The following is an 18,536-nucleotide window of genomic DNA, read 5'->3' on the forward strand; positions in this document are numbered from 1 at the left end:
GATCTTCTGCTACTTTCATAACAGTCCTAGAAACAGGGGTGTGGGCTGCTCTCTGACACTTTGCCCAGGATATTCCAAGGTTTCTGGACAACTCAGAGGCACCACGCAGATGCACGGACACCCACGGAACTGACACCCTATTCGTGATGCATACCTACGTCATTAAAGTGACACATTACCTTGACCCACACACTCAGCTAACTCCCACCTCACCCTGCACGTACACACGGACCTCATTTACTTCCATTCCGTTTCAACATATACATATTCTAGACCCCCTCTATGCCAGGAGGGCGCTGTGTGGACAGCAGTGGCAAGATAAGTCCGTCCTCAGGAGGTCACAGCCCAGTGACAGAGGCACATATATAGACAGTTAAAGCATGGAGTTTGCAGTCAGACGCGGCTGGGTTCATTCTCTATCAAATACTTACTTGAGATTTCAGGCCTGTTACCCTCTTTGAACCTCAGCATCCTCATCTGGTAAATGGCATAATAACAGAACCCACCCAGCAAGGTTGTTCTGAGGATTAAATGAGTTGATGGGGGTAACATCTGTAGAACAGTGCTCAGCACATAGGGCCAAGGAAGTATAAGCGATGGTAGTGAAAATTAAATGATATAAGGTTCATAAGGCACTTGGCATTAGGCTCACAGCACTAACCAGGGTGGCTGCTCTTGTTAGAGAGGAACGTACAAGGTTTGGTGTGGCATTAGGATGATGGGAAGGGTGGAGTGGGGTGGTCAAGGGGGGCTTCACTGAGGAGGTGATCCTTAACCTGGAATCTATTTAGATTTTTTAAATTATTGAGTTAACCTTGGTTTATAACATTATATGTTTCATGTGCACAACATTATATTCCTATTTCTGTGTACACTATAGCATGCTCATCACCAAAAATTTAATTTCTATCCATCACCACACAGTGATTCCGTTTACCCATTTCCCCCTCCCTCCTGCCCCTTCTCCTCTGGTAACCACTACTGTGTCCTCTGTATCTACATTTTCGTTTGGTTTGGTCTGTTTATATATTTTGTTTTGTTTGTTTGTTTCTTATATTCCACAAAAGAGTGGAATCATACGTTACTTATCTTTCTCTCTCTGTCGTATTTCATTTAGCATAACACCCTCAAGGTCCATGCAAATGGCAAGATTTTATCTTTTTTATGGTTAATTCCATTGTATATACAACATCTCCTTTATCCTGCATCTGTTGATGGTCACTCAGGTTGTTTCCATACCTTGGCTATTATAAATGCCATGAGGAACACAGGGGTGTGTATTTCATATTCCTTGGATAAATACCCAGAAGTGGGATTGCTGGATCATATGGTAGTTTTATTCTTCATTTTTTGAGGAGTCTCCATATCGTTTTACACAGTGGCTGCACCATTTTACATTCCTACCAACAGTGCACGAGGGTTCCCTTTTCTTCACTTTACCAACTTTTTTTTCTCTCTTGCCTTTTTGTTAATAGCCATTCTGACAGGTGTGAGGTGATACTTCATTGTGATTTTGACTTACATTTCTCTAATAATTAGTGATGTTAAACATCTTTTCATGTGCCTGTTGGCCAACTGTATATCTTCTTTGGAAAAATGTCTATTCCCTTGAGCTGGAATTTAAAGGGTTGTGTGGGGAGGGACTCTGAGAAGAGGGTTCAGAGAATGGAAAGGCAAAGAGACAGAAGATTTAGTAAGACATTCAGGAAAGTGCAGATCACTGACACATCCTACAGAGCCCCATCATATACGTGCATACAAATGCATGTGTATACACATACACATACACCCCTCCTGAGCGGGTCCCCAGCATAGGAGCCAACATTGGCCTCCTCCTAATTTGAGGAATTGAAACAGGCTTGGACAAGAGGCTTGCTTTGGCAGGGAAGGCTGCTGACCCTAATTCCTTCCCTCCAGAAGCTAGGCACACCCATCTGGCATATTTTACACTCAGGCCCAGGATGGGATCTGGTCCCAAGTTCCTGTCCACCCAGCTTTCCTGAGCCCATTGGAATGAGCTTTACTGGCCAAATAATGGGAAGCTGGGAGCCTGCCTGGGGGCCTCCAAGGCCCAGCCAAGACGGAAGGCTCCTCAGCAGAGGGTACATCTGGAGAAGGATCCAGAAAGACCTGTGGTCCAAGCCTCTGACCCGGGTCAGGGATGGGCTGCAACAGCTGTCCCGCCCAGCTCTGCACTGGTATCCCTCTCCCCAGCCCTGACTGCTGTCTCTTCCGTTCATTTTGGCTTCTAGGGAGTCATCTCAGCAGCGTCAACATGTCCCGGCCCAGCAGCAGAGCCATTTACTGTAAGCTGTCCCTCCAGTGCCCTCTCCCGTTCCCTCCCACTGAGCTCCCTGAACCCCCTGCCCTCCATTCCCTCCCTCGCCAAGCTGACCAACCCCTATTGCTGTATATGTCTCACCTCCTTCTTCTGCCCCCACTCCCTTGCTTTGGGCCACGGCAGTGCACCGGAAGGAGTACTTGCAGAATCTCACCTCAGAGCCCATCCACCTGCAGCTCAGGGTGGAGGTGAGTAACCCGGGGGCCCCAGACAGTTTCCTGATTCAACCCAAGTTTTCCCGTGTGTCCACTGCCCTGACAAAAAAACTTATCTGAGATAAGTCTCTGCCACAGAAGCCAATGGCCTGACCCAGTCAGAGCAGGTGGGCTTGGGTCCAGCAAGCCTAACTGAGCATCTGCTAAATGTGGGGAAGGAAGATGGGCAGGGAAGGCCAGGCTAGAAGTTGAGGTGGTGGACGTCCTATCCCCGGGCAGGAACAAGCAGCAGAGGGATGGGTCAGGAGGCACCTGCCACCACCCCATCCCCGCCTGTCTCCCAGTCCACCCCCTGCCCCAGGATCTGGCACAGCTGGAGGAAGGACTGTGTGAGGTTAGCGGTCCCTGTGTGAGGTCTTGAAAGGACCACTGTCTGAGAGTGGAGCTTTCTGGGCTTGAGCTCCCCGGGGCAGGCCTGCACAGCTTAGAGCCTACAATGGAAGCTCTGGCCCTGCGTGGGAAGACAACACTGGATCTGCCACATCTAGTTGCCTGGAGAGTTGCTGACACCACAGAGAAAGCTCAGACTGGAAGGGTGTGGCAGAGAAGAGAAGACACCAGGTCAGGTTGAAGGTCTGGGGTAGAAACCGCCCCTGGGCAGCAGTAGATCTAGGGCCCTCCCGGAGAAGAAGCAGAAGAAGCAGCGAGGGATGCTGGAGCAACCGTCTGGGGGCTCCAGAGGGCGGCAGAGGTCAGGGCCCCCCAGCCAGCTGGGTTGGGCCCAGGAGCACTGGGCTTCATGGAGGGACGGGGGTTAGGAACCAGCTTCGGTTAGGTCTAGCAGGCAAGAGCAAGAAGAGGCATGTCCAGGGTGCCAGGGCACTTGGTCATGTTGTCAGAGCTCCTGAATATGCCAGCCGTGTGAACTGGGAGAGGAGCTGGGAGCTATGCAGAGGGCGGCGTGGTGGGATCAAGGGGCAGGAGGCAGACAACCTCCCCCCAACCAGGGCCTGGAGGCGAGGGTGAGGAGCAGGACTGTGACTTGTGAAGGCATCGTTTGGATAGGAGAAGGGAGGGGTCTCCTCAAGGATAAAAACACTGCTGCAATGATCAGACTAGCAGGGGGCAAGGGCCTGAGTGGAGAGAGAGGTCAGTATGGACCTCCCTGGGCAAGAATCAGGGAGAAGGGGGGCTTGACTTCTTCCTGAGAGACTGGGAGATGATGGGTTAGCAGAAGTGGAACGTGCCTTCTGGGCAGGGGGAACAGCATGAGAAAAGGCATGGAGACAGGAACGCTAGGTCAGGGAGGAGATGGACCAGGCTGGGATGGTGATTCCAAAGAGGGCAAAGGAAGCCGGGGACAGAATTTGAGCATCCTATAAATATCCCACCCAGAAGAGTTCAGACTTATTTGTTGGGTAGCTGAAGCCCACATCTACCACGATCTAGCCCCCTCAGCTGGCCTGGACTGTTAAAGGCCATGACTGTCCTTCCTCCAGAGTCCTAAACCCCCTCCTACAGCCCCTCAGACCCTGACTTGGGGGCCCCATCCTAGCCTGACTGCCTCTGGCCATCACACAGGCCCCTGAAGTTTGCTTTAGAGGGATGGCCTGGCACTCCCCAACAAGGAGGCCAGGGACATGTCTTCTCCCTCTGCTGCCTTTCCCCCACCCCCCAGCCCTGCGCATTCCCACCTGTGATCCCCTTCTCCAGACCTTCTCCCAGTCCTGCATCTTCTCCTCTCCCCTCAGCACCTGCTGACATGTAAGCTGGGGATGCAGAGAGTCCAGGAGCCCAAGGATGCCCTGCAAAAGCTGCAGGAAATGGATGCTCAGGGCCAGGTGTGGAGCCAGGACTTGCTCCTGCAGGTCAGGGATGGCTGGCTCCAGCTGCTGGACATCGAGACAAAGGTCAGCCTCCCACCATTCCCCGCCAGGGATCATAGCTGACCCAGGCCATGGGAAAGCAAGCACCAGGCAACACCATCGATGCATGTCCCACATGGCAACCACCCCTCCCCATACACAATACATACCCAGGACTAGGAAGAAACGGGGGACAGAGAGACACAGGGATCAGGGGAGACGACGCCCCATCCCAGACCACTAGAAGGGTGGAGCAACCCAGGTCAGGAGCTCCCAGGAGTCAGCCTGGCTCTCAGTGACCTCACAGCTGACCTCTCTGCCTGGCCCAGGAGGAACTGGAATCTTACCGCCTGGACAGCATCAAGGACATGGACGTGGCACTCAACACCTGCTCCTACAACTCTGTCCTGTCCATCACTGTGCAGGATTCAGGCCTGCCAGCCACTAGCACTCTGCTTCTCCAGTGCCAGGAAGTGGGGGTGAGTAGGTGTGGAATCCAACAGCCATCACCCCCCCACTCCTCCCCGACCCCCCATCTCCAGCCTGTCTGACTGCTGCTTCCTGCAGGCAGAGCAACTGAAGACCAGCCTGCAGAAGGCTCTGGAGGAGGAGCTAGAGCAAAGGTAGGCAGCCTCTGCCCCAGCCCACCAGCAGGACCTCAGAGCTCAGGTCTGCCCCACATCTGGGGGAGCCCAGGAGCCTGTGGCCCAATAACATAGGCATAGACCTGGGGAGGGGCCAGGCTGAAATAGGGCACAGATGGGCATGGGGAAGGGGCTGGGGCGGGGCCCAGTGAACACTGGAGGTTTGCCTCGGAGGCTGACATGGGAGGAACTGGCCCCAGAGAGCAGGCAGATGAGGCAGGGGAGAGTCAGGGAAGGCTTCAGATGAAGACAAGGGAGCAGGGCTGGTCGGGCTCCTGGAGAGAGGGAGTGGTACCCTTGGGTCCTGGGGCAGAAGGGTGGGCAGTGCCTCCGTCCCAAGAACCCTGTCAAAGCTGTGTCCCCACCATGTGCTCACAGGCCCCGATTCGGAGCCCTTCTCCCAGGTCAGGACAGATGCAGGGGGCCTCTTCTGAAAAGGCCGATCCCTAAGGAGCAGGTACCTCCTCTGGAGTGCGGACCCCCTCCAGAGCAGCACCACTGGATGACCCCAGAGCACAGTAAGCTTGGGCGTGGGGGCCAGTGGGAGGAGAGGATTCCCATCAAAGGTCAAAGAAGTTCTGGGCCATGGTTCCCTTCCATTGCAGACACACCACCAACCCCAAGGCCCCTGCCACACCACTCCATCATCCAAAACTCAAGTGCCTTCACTTTGCCTCCTTCGAGGAGGTCCCCATCCCCTGGGGACCCAGAACGGGATAAGGTAACTGCAGACTGTCTTGGGCTCCTTGAGGATTTTTGGTCCTGGCCCAAGGGAGGACACCAGTCGTCTCCATCACCCCAAGGAGCCAGGTGCCAGGATGACCAAGGCAGGGCCTGGGCTGAGGAGGGACACGGAGCCTTGGTCAGACCCTGGGCTGGGCCTGAGGCTCAGGCTTGTGGTAGGAGGGAGCGGGGGGTCAGGGTTGGGAGTTCCAGGGTGGGCCTAACTGCCCACTCAGACCATGGGTTGTTTGGGGTCCAGGAGGTGCTGAGCCACGTCCTAAGAGACATCGAGCTATTCATGGAAAAGCTGAAGGAGGACCAGTCAAACACCAGTCATAACAAGAAGAAACAGAGGAAGAAAAAGATAAAGCATCAGGGGGGTGAGTGTTGAGGGCCAGGGGAGAGGAGTCGGGGGAGAGTCTTGGGATGATCTGTGACCCGCCACCTTCCCACTTCTTTCTTCAGGGATAACAGAGGCACATTACATCGACTGCTTCCAGAAGATCAAGTGCAGCTTCAACCTCCTGGTATGTGGCTCCCCACAAGTTCCCCAGCCCTTCCCCCCACCCCACCTCAGCAGTCCCCTCCTCTCTTGTCTCATGGACATCCCAAGCTTCTCCAGCTTCTCCCCACTCTTGGGACTTTTGGAGAAATGCCAGGCTCCCCATCAAGGCCCAGAACAATGGGGCCCTGGGGTCCTGGTGAAAGTAGAGTGGGAGGAAGGGTGGTAAGAGGCTTCGCCCTGTATCCTCAGGGAAAGCTGGCCATGATGCTGCAGGATACAAGCGCCCCTGCGTTCGTACACCTCCTCTTCCAAACTCTGAACTCCGTGAGTCGGGGGAGGACAGGGTGGTGCAGAGGGACATGCTGAAGTTAAGATGAGACAGAGGCCTGGGTGGGAGGTAGGGGGCAGAGGGAGTCTGTGGATCTGCCCCTTGCTCACCTCAGCACATTCTTCTCCTTGACCCCAAGACGCCATCCCCACTATGCACTGTCCTTAACCCCAAGGACACCAGTGGGGACAGGAAGGAGCAGGCCTGGGGCAACGTGGTATTGCAAAAGTGGGAAGCCAGGGACCCCGGGCCCTTCCCCACTCCTGTCTGGCCCCGCAAGAGCCCAGGCTTCCTGAAACCTTCTGTCCCTCCCCAGATCCTGGAGCAGTGCCCTGAGCCTGGCCTAGCAGTCCAAGTCATCTCACCCCTCCTCACCACCAAGGCCATTGATCTGCTGCAGTCCTGTCTAAGCCCACCTGAGAGTAACCTCTGGAAGTGGCTGGGCATAGCCTGGACCACCAGCCAGTAAGTGACGACAAAGCCTAACTGAATCAGAGGCAAGGGACGTGGGGGCATAGGGCAGGACACACAGGGCAGGAGGTGGCAGGCTCTACATTGTGTCTTAAAACAAACAGAAATTCTGTACCCATTAAACAATTAAACAAAACTCTGTACCCATTCTTCCCACTCCCCAGGCCCTGGTAACCTCTATTCTATGAAATATCTCAAAACAAATTGAAGGACTCTACCTGGAGTGTCCAACTTTTAATTAGGCTAAGTACAAACAATGAAAACAAAACAAAACCACCACTTACCATCACCCACCACTGAAGGAAAGCATTATTTCAGAAAAAAGAACAATTCTCCCCAAGGAAGGAGAGTTGGCAACCTTCTACTAAAATTTTTCTCATTTTTGTCAAGGACAAAATGAAAACTCTGTCTCAATTCCTGCCCAGATTTTAACAATTACTGATGTAAGAGATGCTGCAAATGTAACATCAATAAGAGTTGCAACCCAGCAGCCAAGGAGCTAAGAGAGAAAGAGATATTCCACGTGGGTGGAACTGTGAGATGGGCAGTTGGGCGGCAAGGGCAAATTGATGGCAGCCAGCTCGGATATGCTGAGCTGAGGTGTCAATGGAACCTGCACAGAGACAGGGTGGCCTGGGCTTTGGGGGAGAGGTCCGACCTGGCTACAGGAGTTTGAGAACAGTCAGTACAGAAGTGATATTTGGGGCCACCTGGAGGTAAGCACTGTGGTGGGAGCCCCAGAGCTCACTTTAACAAGCATGGTCTGCTCTCCCCATGAGAGAAGGGCCTGGAGAAACTTCAAGGTGGTGAAAGGAAACATGGTTAAGGAGGCAAAGAGAAATTCCAGAGAGTTAAAAGGAGAAACAAAAAAGCAGAAGCGTGAAAACCAAGAGAGAAGAGGGTTGGGGTTTTTTATATAAATTTATTTATTTCTTTTTGGCTGTGTTGGGTCTTCGTTGCTTCATGCAGGCTTTCTCTAGTTGCGGCGAGCAGGGGATACTCTTCGTTGTGGTGCACAGGCTTCTCATTGCGGTGGCTTCTCTTGTTGCGGAGCACGGGCTCTAGGCGCGCGGCTTCAGTAGTTGTGGCACGCGGGCTCAGTAGTTGTGGCTCGCGGGCTCTAGAGCGCAGGCTCAGTAGTTGTGGAGCACAGGTTTAGTTGCTCCGCGGCATGTGGAATCTTTCCGGACCAGGGATCGAACCCATGTCCCCTGCATTGGCAGGCGGATTCTTAACCACTGTGCCAACAGGGAAGTCCAAGAAGAGGGTTTTAGAAAGAGAAATCAACTGGGAAAAAAACCAGTGGTTCTAGGATTCTTTTTGCCTAATGAGCAGGTTCTTTTTTTTTCCAATTCAGCCCCATTAAAGGATTTTTGTGTCCAATTCATCCAAAGACATAAATTATAACTTAATGTAATCAATTTCTTTTATTGTGGTAGAATATACATAGGATAAAAGTTAGTTAAACTATTTTTAAGTGTATAATTCAATGCCATTAAGTACATTAACAGTGTTGTACAACCATCACCACTATCCATTTCCAAAAAATTTTCAGCATCCCAAACAGAAACTCTGTACCCATTACACAATCAACCAAAACTCTGTACCCACTCCTCTCTTTTCCCAGCCCCCTGGTAACCTCTATTCTATTTTCTGACTCTGTTTATTATTTTAAATATAAAATTAAGTCAGATGTGGCCTAAGATGTTTTCTCATTTCTTAAAGTAACCAAAAATGAACGAATGAATGAGATGAAAGACAGAAACACAGAAAATAGAATAGCTAAAGAGTTGTAAAAACTCTCAAAATAGTTAAATTTCAGGTAAATTTTATTCAGGTTATTTGATTTTAGGCAAACTGACCCAAAACTATAAATAACACTAAATTCTGTGGTAATCCAGAAGGATATAGACCATACAAGGCCACTGGATCTGGCAGTCAGATTATCAGGACTTTAGAAGAACTAGTTTCAACAGAGCAATGGCAAAGGTAAAAGTCAGGTTGCAAGGCATAATGAAAGAACCAGAGGTAAGAAAATGTAGGCAGGGCATATGGACACGTCCTCAAAAAACTGGACAAAGATAAGGGAATAGAATGACAGCTTAAAGGGCACAGTAACAGAGTCAAGGGAAGACCTGAGCATGTTTTTAGGGCAAAGAAAAGGAGCCGATAAAAACGATTCAGAAGGGGGAATCATTTACTTGTCCCCGTTGAATAAATTAGCTGCCTCCTGTGTCCCATGCACTGTACTATGGATACAGCTCTCAAGGAGTTCAACGTAAGTAAGAAATACAGACATGTGAGAATCATGTGCAATTCAGCGTGAGAGGAACAATAATCCAGGGTGTCTGGAGTTCAGCAGCAGTGCAAAGAGGAAGCATTCACCTCTGCCTCCGAGTGGTAGGGAGGGGACTTCCTCGAAGAGGGGACTTGGCATTCCCCAGGCCGGCAAGCAGAGCATGACTGGGGACCACCAACAGTGTGCTGCTCTTCCTGTGTGCTAGGCAATGGGTGAGGGGGAGGCTGAGTGGCAAGTACCAGCTCCCACCCTAGAGCCAGCCAGAGTGCTGTGCTGGGATCACAAGGCGGAGTTCCACGTACTAACCCGCTAGAAAGAGATCTGCTGCTGGGAACTATAACCAGTTAGACCCCGCGGGGGTCTTCCAGCCCTAATGCTCTGCGGTTCTACCACTTTCGGTCAAACCCCCCATCAGTGAGATAAAGTACTCATCTCTTCTGGTGTTGATATGTCTGCGCTTTCACGGGCAGAGGTGAGGCTGGCCCATGGATACCTGCACTGTGGGATTTGCACATGCTTAGCTGTTCGCTCCTATGTGGGTGTCCTGGGGCCTTTGATCAGTGCACGTGGGCCACGTCCTCCACTACCTAGAAAAGTCCCCAGGCTAGGCCCTGTCATCTCCGCCCTCTCCACCTCCCACAGCCTGGTACAGAGTGGACTCAGCCTTGTTCTTTCCCCAGGGCCAACTGGACAGGCAGTGAGCCCCTGCCCTACCAACCCACATTCTATGACGGTTGGCAGCTCCCAGAACCTTCCTACGAGGTAAGGGGAGCTTAGCACAGAGTCCTATTCAAAGCCCTAGTCTCTGGCTGGGCTTTCTCAGTCCACTATCTCAGTCCAAACCATGGTCACGTGACACCTAAGTGGTAGGTGGGTTCTGTGTGGTGGGCAGACAGGTGAGAAGATATGAGGCAGCTGTGTGCAAGGGGGGTCTGTGGTCTCACACCCCACCTCCCTACCACCACGCTGGCTGACATCCTGCTCGTACTCTGTTCTGCCCCTACAGGAACCTTCAAGATACCAAGACTCTACTTCCCTCCGGTATGCCCTGGGTTTAGTCAGGACCGTATGGTTCTAGGGAGGGAGGGACAGGGCTGATCCTGTGGATCTGTGGATTCTACATGTCACTGACCTCCGGGCTCTCTTTTAGCCAGGCACATACATGTACAGGCACATCTCTCCCCTACCTTGGGTGAAGAGGCAGTTTTTTACCTTCCTAGGCTCCAATCCCTTCTTCTTTCAATACTCCCCACACATACCTCTGATTTCCCAGAGCTTGAGTATTAAGTGCTCAAAGGAGAGCTCAGATACAGAAAATTCCACTGCTGGAAGAGTCCTGAGAAATCAACATTTCAGACCCCTTCTGCTTATAGAAACCCACACCCCAAGCCCACCTAAGAAGGACCTGCCCTCAAAATCTGTGGAAGCCCAAAAGTCACCGTTAGACTCCAAGGGGGAGATATCTGGGGCTCTGGGGCTGAGACAGGGGCCCAGTCTCCGAGGCCCCACTCTCCGGCCATCCTGACTGTCTCCGGGGGTAGTGGGGGAAGCCCTAGGTTAGGGAGCAACTCGCACTTTGCTCAAGAGGAGATACACAACCACGGACCCCACCCTGTGCCCTCCAGACCCGGACCTGTCAAGCCAGCCGTGAAAATGCAAGTCCTATATGAGTTTGAAGCTAGGAACCCACGGGAACTGACTGTGGTCCAGGGAGAGGTACTGGAGGTGAGGCATGGGCTTGAGCTGATAAAAGGAGGTGGTGGTTGGTGGGAGCTACTGGGAGCATGGCGTGGGTGGCCTAGAGAGGGAGAGGGAAGGTGGGGAAGGGCCAGAAGGGAGAAAGCCTGGTGGGGGAGGGGCAAGGCTGGTCGGACAGAGGCTTGGGTCACCGCTGGAGTGACTCTTGGCAGGTTCTGGACCAGAGTAAGCGGTGGTGGCTGGTGAAGAATGAAATGGGACGGAGCGGCTACATCCCCAGCAACATCCTGGAGCCCCTGCAGTCGGGGTTCCCTGGAAGCCAGAGCAAGTCGTTCCCTCCGGTACTACCCAGCCTAGACTATTCAGAAGCTATAAAGCCTGAGTCAGAGGTGGGGGCAGGGAGGATCCAGTGACAAGTGGAGGAGATGGTCCTGGTTCAACTTAATCAGTATTATCACACGCTTACTGTATCCTGAGTTTATTCGTGGGACCAGAGCAGAGAACAAGCCTTGTGCCTATCAGACAAGCGAACCATGGAGTGAGACAAGTGATCTGACGGAAGCCCAGAGAAGGGACCCAGATGATGGTGGCTGTAGGTGACTCTGAGATGAGATGGCCTCTGACCCCCACTTCCCCTGATTCTAGGCTCCAGGGCTTCGACTTAGCTCAAGGCCTGAGGAGGTCACAGCCTGGTTGCAGGCAGAGAACTTCTCCACTTTGTGAGTGCCAAGTCCCATGGTTTTACCTCTGTAAAGGGCTCAGATAATAATCAGGCACCCCTCCCCATCACAAGAGTCTCTTCCAGGGCACTTCTCCCTTCAACCTCAGGAGCTATGAAATTAGTTTCAGCCAATATGTTTATCTTACTCCCTGGCCTCCAGATACCCTTTCTGTGAATTCTTCTGTCACCCCAGTCTCCAAGCCCAAACAGCCCCTTCTCCACACAGACACCCAGGCCCAGTCCTTCCGCCCCACCACTGACAGTTTCTGATGTTTCTGTTCCCAGCACAGTGAAGACTCTCGGGTCCATGCCCGGGCGCCAGCTGCTTCACATGAGACCTGGGGAGCTACAGATGCTGTGTCCCCACGAGGCCCCAAAGGTCCTGGCACGGCTGGAGGCTGTCAGAAGGATGCTGGGGGTGAGGCCACCCTGGGATCCTGACCCCCACTGGAAATGTGGGATGATCCCTGAGTGAGAGTGTCAGGTGGACAAGCCAGCAGCCCCAACCCTGGGGTGGCACTCAATGTGTCAGGTCTGGCCACAGGACAGTCCCCCAGGGGCTTGATTTCATGTGCTCAGGCATGCCTTGAAGCTCCTAGCTGATTGTTGGCATCAGCTCTGGGGTCCCTCACCTGCCACCAGCCTCACCTCAACCTTTTCTTTCCTCAGATGAACCCTTAGGCAGCAACTCAAACACCTCCAAGACCAAGACTTTCTCACAAGCAAGATGGCAGATCTGATAACTCTTTAGAGCCCCGAGAATTCTTCTTTCAGGTCCCCAGGTTGCAGCGAACCCCACACCCCAGCTCACACAGCAAAGAAGATGAGCAAGCCCAGGGGATGAGACAAATGGTGCCCCTTCTCGCTGTGCTGAGAGCTCTCCCCCGTTGCCACCTATTTACTGCATCTCTTTCCTGAGCCTGGAGCACTTAAGCCTAGGTTTGTCAGGACTCTGTTTAGCCCCCCTCCTCCCCAATAAAAGTATCTTCAAGCTTGTCATGTGCCTCTCTTGCAGCTTCCTCTGGCCCTGATGGGGGCCAAAGGCAGAGAGTCAGGAAGAGCTGGGACACTGGGCATGAAACAGCAGCAGCCCTACATCCATCACTGGGCCAGACTGAATGTGAGCGGGAATTCACTGGAGCTGAGCCAGAATTTGAGAATTATGGTCCAAGCTCTCCTTACTTTCTAAACAAACTCCAAAATAAGGCTATCCTTGACATCTTTATCCTTCTGTGTACACTTCTTCCAGTATATTCCAAGGCACCCAGCACAGCTGAGGACACAACTCTTCACAGGAGCAAGGAGTACCGGGGCTGACAGTGGTAGGTTTTGATCAGCCATACTGGCTGATGATCCAGAGACGCACTGAAAAAGCATGTCAGGTGGTCCACGCTCTACTTGGCAACTTTCTCTTCTAATACTTTTGTCCCCTCCTGTTGGGTGAGCTAAATTTGAGCCCCCTCCCCAGCTTGTCTCTTTAGTGGCAGAGCGTAGGGAACGCTGGACTGGAACACTGGACTGCCTGTGTGAACTCTGGCAAGTCATTTCACTCTCTGGCTTCCTTTTCTCTCAAACGTTAAGTGAAGAGCCTGTACTGTCTGTGGCTTCTAATATTTAGTATACATAGCCTTCTTTAATCTCAGAACTGTCACAGACTGCCCTCCCTACAAAACAGGTTGTACTTTCATTGATTTAGTCTACAGATAAGGCTTGATATACTTATGGATTAAGGGTCCTTAAGATGTTCCCTTAGTCTCTCTTAATTGAATTTGTCCATGACCCTAACACTGCCAGAATATTGTATTTTTCGACTGCCTATGTCATCCCCTCAAGTTCCTGGCCTCCAAAAATCATCTCTCTTAGCTGATAACACTGACTAAGAAAGCAAACATCTTCCCTCACAAAATAGAACAAAAGTGAGACCCTTAAGGTTTGACTTTCAAGGGCAAAAGTTAACCAGAAAAGTTAATTTGGGGGAACGGGGGAGAGGAGATATTGATACATTGCCTTCTGGGGCTTCATGGAGCTGAAGGAGTCCTAGAAACAGGGAAACCCTCCAGAACCAGATTAAAAAAAAGTATGCTCCCCAGATTTCCCAGCAAGGACTGAGATGAGGTGAGACTGTCTGGATATCCAAGTGCAAAGGAACTAGCACAAATTGGGCTGACAGACCTAGGTTTGAATCCCAGGCCACCCATGGAAACTTGAACCTAGGAAGGCAACTTACCCAACTTCTCCAGGCCTCAATAATCTTAAATTGCAATAAATTAGTAACATACGTGAAATACCTAGACTATTGACTAGCATATCATAGGTGTTCCTTAAGTGTTAGTCTTATACCCAAGTTCATTTGTAACTGGCCTGTTATCTTAGGAGGAGAAATCAGGCATTATAAATGCGTCTGTCCCAATGTGTTTGTACTTTTCTCCTTTCTTCTTTTAGTGAACTGTCCTTTTAAAAAGTCTCATCTGGGCTTCCGTGGTGGCGCAGTGGTTGAGAGTCCGCCTGACGATGCAGGGGACACAGGTTCGTGCCCCGGTCCGGGAAGATCCCACATGCCGCGGAGCGGCTGGGCCCGTGAGCCATGGCCGCTGAGCCGGAGCCTGAGCTCCACAACGGGAGAGGCCACAACAGTGAGAGGCCCGCGTACCGCAAAAAAGAAAAAAAACAAAAAAACAAGTCTCATCTTTGCTTCAGCCAAACTAAGGGGGAAATGTGAGTTCCCAAACCCAGGCTAGGGGGTCTTAGAACACAGGGACTCTGTGTTCTAAGTAGCTGTGCTGTAGAGGCCAGGCCAGACACCTAACGAGCAGCTCCGAACTCCTCTCCATCCATCCTCAATGCACACGCCAAAGACAGAGATTCCCTGGTGGTCAGTCTCAGTCACCTCCAGGTTCTTGCCCACCTCCCCCCAAACCCCCCACACCCGCTAGATAAATATTTATGGCATGAATCGCACTCTCCGGGGGTAACCAGGGCCCTCACCGCCTAGGCTGTTAGGGCTCCTCCCACCCTAATTGGCACTAGTAAACAAACACAGTTCCGCTTCACGCGTGGAGAATGCAGAGATCCAAACCCAGGTCCGGGTCACCCTCCTCCCCTGCCTAGCCCGGGGACGGTCCGCCCCCAACCCCAGGGACTGTAGCAGTCGCGCCTGCGCGTGGCCACTGGGGGGAGGGGAAGACGACGGTGGGGGCGGAGTCAGGCGCGCACGTTGGTGCCACCTACGTACGTCGGGTATAAAGCCCCTCCCGTTGGCCATCTATCCCCAGTCCGCGAAGGCACGCACGGAGTAACGGGATGTCGTCGAAGTCAACCATGATTTTGGGTTACTGGGATATTCGCGGGGTGAGTGCCGTCTCAATTGCCAAGCCGCTCGGTCTGGTAGACGGACGCGGAGGTGGCCGGGGGCTCACGGTCAGTGGTCTCCGAGAGAAGGGGTTATACTCGGGGGCCAAACTTCCTACGCCGCGACGCTTAACGCAGCGCGGCCGGCCCCAGCCGAGCTCCCGGGCCGCGGAGGCCGACCCCTGCCCCGCCTCTGGACACGCTGGCCTGGGGGAGAGGGGCTGAGGACAGGTCTCAGGAGCCGTTTAACTACCCGCTCGGCGGGATGCAGCGTCTGGGCAACCGTGGGCCGGAAGGGGGCGGGGCATTGGCGGGCGTGGTTTGGTGGTGCCGTTGGGAGCTGTGCAGACGCTGACGGGGAGCTTTTTTACTCCCCAGCTGGCGCATGCCATCCGCATGCTCCTGGAGTTCACGGATACAGCCTATGAAGAGAAAAGATACACGTGCGGGGAAGGTAATGCCCCTCTGGGTGGCAGTGCGACGCCGCGCTAAGCCGAGCAGGCCCTCCAAATGTCCCTGTCTTCTTCTGCCCTGAGGGTGGCATCACGACGAGGTCGGATGGGACTTATGCCCCAATCACCTGGGAGCTCTCTGCTGTGTCCAGTGTGGGGAGAGATCTGGGGATTCTCTCTCTGCCATAGCCCAACCCTGTCTTAACACTTTATGAGTAATAGTTAAGCTTTGGGGGTCTAGGTATGTGAGGTATTGGAATTAGGGTGTGTCTTTAGATCTTTCCACTCTCCTCAGGTCGGATATTAAGGAGGTTGGATCCCACTTCATTCTCTCTCTTACAGCTCCTGACTATGATAAAAGCCAGTGGCTGGATATGAAATTCAAACTAGACCTGGACTTTCCTAACGTAAGTGGCTTTAGAAGAGGGGACAGAAGGGAAGGCCTTCAAGTATATCCTTGCTCCTTTCCTCTTGCTATTTAATGCATTCATAGGCACATATTACTCTTACAATTTTGTTCTTTTAATATTATATAAATCGTGTAAATATATGTAATTTGCTTTATGCATTTAAAAACCTTATTCTAAGAAAGGGTCCAGGTCTTCCCAGGTGGTGCAGTGGTTAAGAATCCGCCTGTCAATTCAGGGGACATGGGTTCGAGCCCTGGTCTGGGAAGATCCCACATGCCACGGAGCAACTAAGCCCGTGGGCCACAACTACTGAGCCTGTGCTCTAGAGCCCATGTGTCACAACTATCGAAGCCCACACGCCTAGAGCCTGTGCTCCACAACAGAGAAGCCACCACAATGAGAAGACCACACACTGCAACGAAGAGTAGCCCCCGCTAGACACAACTAAGGAAAGCCTGCGTGCAGCAACGAAGACCCAATGCAGCCAAAAATAAATAATTAAGAAAAAAAAAAAGCGTCCATGGCGTGCACATACGCATACACACACACACACACACACACAGATTAAGCACCCCTGTCTAGAATCAGGTGTGGACTCAGTTACTAACTTTTACTTACTCTCTTCTTTCTCCTGACACAGCATCTTCTCTCTACTGTTCACTTCCCTGCAAGTCTTATCTTTCCCAGGAGAGAGAGGCAGGTAGGCAAGAGAGAGTCGGGTTGTTCATTTGGCCTTTCCTTTTCCTTCCAGCTGCCCTATCTCATGGACGGTAAGAACAAGATCACCCAGAGCAACGCCATCTTGCGCTATATCGCCCGCAAGCACAATATGTGTGAGTGGGGTAGGGCTGGTGAGGTGAGGGCTGCTCACCTGGGGGTGGATAAGGCCAAATGACTATTTGGCCTACAGGTGGTGAGACTGAAGAAGAAAAGATTCGAGTGGACATGATGGAGAACCAAATAATGGATTTTCGCATGCAACTGATACAACTCTGCTACAACGCTGACCACGTGAGTTTCCTCAGCAGGAAGGCATCAAGAAAAAGGAGCATTGAGGAACCCAAGTGTTATTTCTGCTCCATTCGCATGCAGACGATGACAGCTATTCTCACTTTCCCTTTACTTCTCTCCCAGGAAAAACTGAAGCCTCAGTACTTGGAACAGCTACCTGGACAACTGAAACAGTTCTCCTTGTTCCTGGGGGAATACTCATGGTTTGCAGGGGAAAAGGTAGGAAGAAAGGAAAAGGAGGGGATCCCTTTCTATCTCTGCAGGTGTTAATGAACTCCCCAGACCTGATGATCTTATCGTTCCTCTAGCTCACCTTCGTGGATTTCCTCACCTATGATGTGTTAGATCAGAACCATATCTTTGAGCCCACGTGCCTGGATGAATTTCCAAATCTGAAGGCTTTCATGTGCCGTTTTGAGGTGATGCTCCCTGCACCTTTCTCTTACAAAAACAGACTCCCCCCGGGCCGCAAGGGACCCCATTGTGGTAGATTCTTGCCCAACACCAGCTTTTGCCTAAAGGGATCAAGGTTGGACACCTCTAAGCCTTTAAGTCTTGGGAAGGCCCTGCCTTCTATACCTTGAAGGCACTGTCTACAAGAAATGGCAGGGGTGAGGGGCTTGGGGGTGGAGTCAGGCAGCATGTGAGTGTTGCTGTTTTGGAATGGGGCTTTTGGCTGGGTTAGAGTCTTTGTAAGGTTTGGTGTGCTTTCCCTTCAGGCCTTGGAGAAAATAGCTGCCTACATGCAGTCTGACCGCTTCCTTAAGATGCCCATCAACAACAAGATGGCCCAGTGGGGCAACAAGAGAATATGCTGAGCAGGAGGCATACTTGCACTGCTTGTTTTGTTCCATCCTGTCCCTAGGGGGGCCTGTACTTTCTCTGCTCTTTTCAATAAATAGCACTGCGGTTACTGGTGTCCAGCTGGATGTCTCTTGGGAGTAAAGGCCAAAGGAGAGTAAGGACATGTTATTTCAATCACTGCAACGTTGACATTCCCCCACCCCACACCTGAGTTCAAGGGCTAGAGGTTCTTGCCCAGCCCTTCAGAGTACTAGAAATAAAGGTGAGATTGCACGGCTGTAGATGACAAGTGTATTAAATGAGACTAGAGCCCCTGTGAAGACCTGGTGAAGATAAGTAAAACTGTGTGGTACTATGAACTCAACAGAACTAGAGTTCAGAAACAGACCCTTATATATGTGATAAAGATGATATTTCAAACTGGTAGACTAACCAATATATAGGAGTGGGACCGTTACTTAGCAATTAAAAATAATAGACCCTGGGCTTCCCTGGTGGCGCAGTGGTTAAGAATCCGCCTGCCAATGCAGGGGACATGCATCCGAGCCCTGGTCTGGGAAGATCCCACATTCCGCAGAGCAACTAAGCCCGTGTGCCACAACTACTGAGCCTGCACTCTAGAGCCCGTGAGCCACAACTACTGAGCTCACACGCTGCATCTATTGAAGCCCATGCGTTCTAGAGCCCGTGCTGCACAACAAGAGAAGCCACCGCAATGAGAAGCCTGCACACCACAACAAAGAGTAGCCCCCACTCACCAC

The 18,536-nt window shown here is 52.0% G+C and overlaps 2 protein-coding genes across 2 annotated transcripts; both read left to right on the forward strand.

Annotated features, from left to right (window-relative positions):
* Nucleotides 1–2,275: 2,275 nt before the first annotated feature.
* On the forward strand, nucleotides 2,276–12,490 carry EPS8L3 (EPS8 like 3). The gene is made up of 18 exons (XM_029230268.1): nucleotides 2,276–2,306; nucleotides 2,465–2,529; nucleotides 4,248–4,406; nucleotides 4,691–4,840; nucleotides 4,929–4,984; nucleotides 5,384–5,523; nucleotides 5,611–5,726; nucleotides 5,988–6,108; nucleotides 6,194–6,255; nucleotides 6,483–6,557; nucleotides 6,878–7,026; nucleotides 10,012–10,093; nucleotides 10,338–10,372; nucleotides 10,873–11,056; nucleotides 11,242–11,370; nucleotides 11,675–11,748; nucleotides 12,041–12,168; nucleotides 12,420–12,490. Exons 1-18 carry the CDS (start codon nucleotides 2,276–2,278, stop codon nucleotides 12,488–12,490), a joined length of 1,827 nt encoding a protein of 608 aa, XP_029086101.1.
* Nucleotides 12,491–15,025: 2,535 nt separating this feature from the next.
* LOC114898878 (glutathione S-transferase Mu 3) lies at nucleotides 15,026–17,877 on the forward strand. Its single transcript, XM_029229019.1, has 8 exons — nucleotides 15,026–15,098; nucleotides 15,477–15,552; nucleotides 15,893–15,957; nucleotides 16,712–16,793; nucleotides 16,871–16,971; nucleotides 17,095–17,190; nucleotides 17,280–17,390; nucleotides 17,691–17,877. Exons 1-8 carry the CDS (start codon nucleotides 15,051–15,053, stop codon nucleotides 17,787–17,789), a joined length of 678 nt encoding a protein of 225 aa, XP_029084852.1. The 5' UTR covers nucleotides 15,026–15,050; the 3' UTR covers nucleotides 17,790–17,877.
* The last annotated feature ends 659 nt before the right edge of the window (nucleotides 17,878–18,536 follow it).

This window comes from Monodon monoceros, unplaced genomic scaffold, assembly GCF_005190385.1.
Source record: "Monodon monoceros isolate NGI ecotype Baffin Bay Population unplaced genomic scaffold, NGI_Narwhal_1 Super_Scaffold_18, whole genome shotgun sequence".
In the NCBI taxonomy this organism is placed as follows: Eukaryota; Metazoa; Chordata; class Mammalia; order Artiodactyla; family Monodontidae; genus Monodon; species Monodon monoceros.